Below are 4,383 nucleotides of genomic sequence, written 5' to 3' on the forward strand. Positions count from 1 at the left end.
GAAGCAATGAAAAGCCAAGTATTTTGTCATAAATGGAGGTTTGGAGTACACAATTGGTGTGGGGTGTTGAAAATGCTCTTCCATTCTTCAGTAGGGAGACATAGATTAAGATTAAAAAATTTTTGATTCAGGTCCTAGAGCATAAAATGCACTTGTCAATGAGTTTTTAAGGGGCGATAATCTACAGCTTGGGGAAAATTTAGGTGTACTCAAACTTCCTACCCACTCATGATTCTCTGTTTAAAAAAAGAAAAGAACTTCCACTAAAGAGTGAAAAGTCTGCCATTTGTCATAATCCAGAAGTTCACTCAAACCTTCCTTAAATTTTCGGTATTAAACACATCTCCCAAGACCCTGCAGCTATGGCTTTGCCTTAGGGTGGAGCTCAGTCCAAGAGGTTTTCAGGACCTAAAGTGCAAGGGATTCTTGGCTTGGTGATGCATAAAGTTTTCTTCAGATCTCATTTCCCACGTCTGAGTGACCAGCTTCGAAATCGCAGAGCCGAGGCAACTAAGAGAGATACAGTATATTTCGTGTTAAATCGGTCCAGGAGCAGAGAGAATGTGCAGGCAGTCTCGCGAACATGAGAACCTCTTCTGGAGGGGAGAGGTTATAAAGCAGATAAGGATTCCTGGGCGAAGAGCTACCGCATCCTCTGCCTTTAGCCGACCGTCGCATCCGGAGTCCACGGCAGCTCGGATCCAGAGAGGAAGGTGGGATAGGAGGAGGTGGAAAAGGGAGAGGAAGGGGGAAAAAAAAGAAAAAAAAAATAAATAAAAAAGGAGCTGGGGGAGGGAGGGGTGAAGCCAAGGGAGTAAGCGAGGGAACAGCGCGCGGGGGGAGGTGGAGATGCGGGGAGCGCGCCTGGCGCAGAGAGCTGAGTGGACCGCTCCAGACAGCGGCGCGTGCAGCAGCTCCTGAAAGCAGCGAGTTGGCAGAGCCGGGCTGCGTTTCCAGCAGGAGCTGCGAGCTCAGTGCGGGCTCACAACAAGGTGATGTGCCTGGAAGCATTCTCTAGCCCCCTCGGGCTGCCGCGGTTGGGGCTTCCTCCCCCATACCCACCTCTCCTCCCCCAGGTCTGCGGGTCTGCGTGTGTGTGAGTGCGCGGGTTGGGGGGTAAAGCCTACGGGGAGGGGGCACTCCGTCCCCGCTCGTCTCCTCCTCCCTCTACCCCTGTCGTCGCTGATGCATGCATTCCCGGGTATCCCGGTCTTCTTACCCCTTCTTTGACACTGCCCCCCCCCCCGGGCCCCCCGGTTGTGTCTCCTTTCCCAGATGCTCAAGGTGTCAGCCGTATTGTGTGTGTGTGCAGCCGCTTGGTGCAGTCAGGCTCTCGCAGCTGCCGCGGCGGTGGCTGCGGCCGGGGGGCGGTCGGACGGCGGTAATTTTCTGGACGATAAACAATGGCTCACCACGATCTCTCAGTATGACAAGGAAGTCGGACAGTGGAACAAATTCCGAGACGTAAGTGCTGCGCACCCCCGTCCCCGGGCACAAGAGCGCGCTACTCCCAGGCGGGGGCCGCGGCGGCTGGGGATGGGTGGGCAGTGGGCTCGGTTTTCCAGGGCGAGGGCTTTGGGGAGACGCGGCGGCGCTCAGGGTCTGCAGAAGTTGGCAGTTCCGATGCCCCCCTCCTGGCTAGTGCAAGGGGACGGCGAGCTCGCCGGTGCACTGGAGTTCGGGTCTCACCAGGTTCCCGCTCGCCTCCTGCCTCCTCGCTCTCCCACTGTGTCTCCCCACCTCCCTCGGCCCCCAAAGGTTTGCAAAGTGCTGGCTCAACCTTCCCAACTTTTGAATGGTGTTTCTGGCAATAGTAAACACGGCAGATGCGCCTTTGCTGTGCAGTGCTTGCTACTAAAGTAACTAGGATCGATCCCGTTACTAATGGTCCATTAAGGAATTTGAGGGAGGAGGTAGGAAGATGTAAGATTTATAAATGCCGGCTCTCCAAGGGGCGGGAGGTTGTTTGGCCGCGCCCGTCGGCAGAAGTTGAACGGCTCTTGACATAAAATTGCTGATCAGATTTGTGCTTCGGCATTAACTTTGACACGGAACATGTTTACAGTGCGTCGGATAACGTTTTTTTCCGAATTGAATCACTGCCGTAAAACCCGCCCGGTGAGAGGGTCGCGAAGGGGGAAAGGGACTTCTTCGCAGGGGGTAGCTCTGGAAGGGTTAAACTGTAGGCTGCCCTGGGGAGTTTCCTGGAGGCTTGTTAAGACCGAGGCCGGTTTAGGGACGTTCGTTGGCGGCGGAGCCAGTGGCCGTGACTCGCCGGTCATCCCCTCCCCCCCCCCCCCCCCCATCTGATCTGAATGGAGCCGAGTGAGAGAGCCGCGGGCATCAGGAGCGCGGTTCACCTCCACGCATTCAACTTGGATGTCCCAGTGAGGTCGCTGCCCGGGCAGTGGCAGTCGTTCGCCGCCCCCAGCCCACCCTTTAAAACCCGGAAGGCCCGAAAGGAAGCGAGAGTGATTCACAGACACATTGCCAACCTTTACTGTGACATTTCAGAGAATTTCTCGTGGAGTCCATCTGCACTGCCCTACGTGGAGATGAGTTAACTTCTTTCATCCGCTGTCGCCCGGTCACGATTTGGGAAAATAAATGGAAGCACAGATTAGTTTTCATCTTGGCTCCCCTAACCCCTTCTCCTGACCCCCCCCCCCCCACCTGTGTTAACTGAAAAGCCAAAACACGTAGCTGATTCTGGCAGAGGGATTCCCGAAGAAACGCTCATTTTTTACTTCAAAATTAGATGTAGCTCATTGATACTAGGCATGGGTGCTGGGATGAAAAATGGTGATGATAATGATAATACTTAATGAAGGGTTTTGTCTTATATTCTTTATGAACAAAGCTTAAACATTTTATTTCTAAGTGAAATCCCTTGCACATTTGTTTTATTTAAGTTTATGCTAATATTGAATACAATCAAAAAAGCAAGAGAGCAAATGAGGTATTTCTAAACCTGGGGAAGAATTTCTGCTTATCATATTCTCGTTTGGAAAAAAAAAATACTGAAGATTTTTCAGTGTTTGAACAGTGCTTCGTATAATGACATTTTATTTCTTAATGGGTGCTTGAAAATCTTTTAAAATAAATTTTAGGCTTTCTTTTCTAAAATATATTTTAAAACTTTAATATATTTTCGAACTTAGTATTCTCTGACTTTATTCAAATTACTTTATTGAATTATTTAGAGCCACCAGTTGTACTCGGACAGTTTGCAAATGTGTTTGATTTAAACTATGGAAGCAAGCTGAGTTGCCTGAAATAATTAAATATTCCAGGAATCATTTAGCCAGCTTCTATAGACAAAGAGTAAAGCATTTTATTGCTATAGTATTTTCAGTTATTCTTACTTGATCTCTGGGGAAAAAAATCCGTCAAAAGTATATGTTAAAGTTAAGTAAAATACTTATGGAAATATTTTTAGCAAATATCTGTTTTGAAATACACGCAATACATGAAAATATAATAATTATCTGTTTAAAATACAGCAAGTTTTAGCATTACCATTTCAGTAAGATCATTATCTTTTTGTAAAGATAACTTCAGGAGGGCATAGAGAAAATAAGTGCTATCTTTTTTTCCCCCTTAACCACCTGTTGCTTATTATTAACATGAGAAAATGTATGCCCATGGTGTGACTCAGAATGCATAATATAAAATCCTTACTTCTATACTATATAGAATATAGAATGCAACTCAGAATGCATAATATAGAATCCTTACTTAGACAATCCACCTCACTGCTGATCTACAGATTTTTTTTTTTTTTTTTTTGCCTTTTTTGGGAATCATGAGCTCACTTACTTTTTTTTTTTCCTGTATCTTTTAAGGAATTGTTTATTTTTTCATCCATTTTCATCTGGAAGCCCATGTACTGCATGAATCTGCCTTTAAATGTTCTGCATCAGCATTGATGTCTTAAGTAGTTGATTTGCCACTTAGGTTATACGAAGGCAAAGAAACAAGGAAATCATCCAATTTAACCGAAGTACTTCCGTTTAGTGCTTTTCTTTCATAAAAATATAGTTAATTTTATTTACAAAAAAAAGCTTCGGAATGCCTAAGCATAAGTAATACTAGAATTAACCTTTTTGTTAATTTACACAATCAACATTATTTTATAAATCCTAAATGGAAGTTGAACTTTTTTAAAAAATGTAATGTTTATTTATTTTTGAGAGAGAGAGAGAGAGCACGAGTGGGGGAGTAGCAGAGAGAGAGACACACACAGAATCAGAAGCAGGCTCCAGGCTCTGACTAAGCTGTCAGCACAGACCCCGACCTGGGGCTTGAACCCACGAACCATGAGATCATGACTGAGCCGAAGTCGGACACTTAATGGACTGAACCACCCAGGCGCTCCTGAAC

General features: G+C 46.5%; 1 protein-coding gene across 4 annotated transcripts in view; it reads left to right on the plus strand.

The window, feature by feature from the left end:
- The first annotated feature begins 587 nt into the window (after positions 1 to 587).
- The window catches only part of SPOCK3 (SPARC (osteonectin), cwcv and kazal like domains proteoglycan 3), a 483,277-nt gene continuing 479,481 nt past the window's right edge, over positions 588 to 4,383 (plus strand). For 2 of the 4 annotated variants that reach the window (XM_045463701.1, XM_045463708.1), the window contains exons 1-2: positions 1,055 to 1,076; positions 1,276 to 1,464. In XM_045463701.1, coding sequence (XP_045319657.1) covers positions 1,276 to 1,464 — 189 coding nt within the window. In that variant the 5' untranslated portion in view covers positions 1,055 to 1,076. Of the gene's footprint in view, positions 714 to 856; positions 993 to 1,054; positions 1,077 to 1,275; positions 1,465 to 4,383 lie in introns of those variants that run through there. The other 2 variants (XM_045463719.1, XM_045463712.1) reach the window with 2 other exon arrangements.

Source organism: Leopardus geoffroyi, chromosome B1 (genome assembly GCF_018350155.1).
Source record: "Leopardus geoffroyi isolate Oge1 chromosome B1, O.geoffroyi_Oge1_pat1.0, whole genome shotgun sequence".
Classification (NCBI taxonomy): Eukaryota; Metazoa; Chordata; class Mammalia; order Carnivora; family Felidae; genus Leopardus; species Leopardus geoffroyi.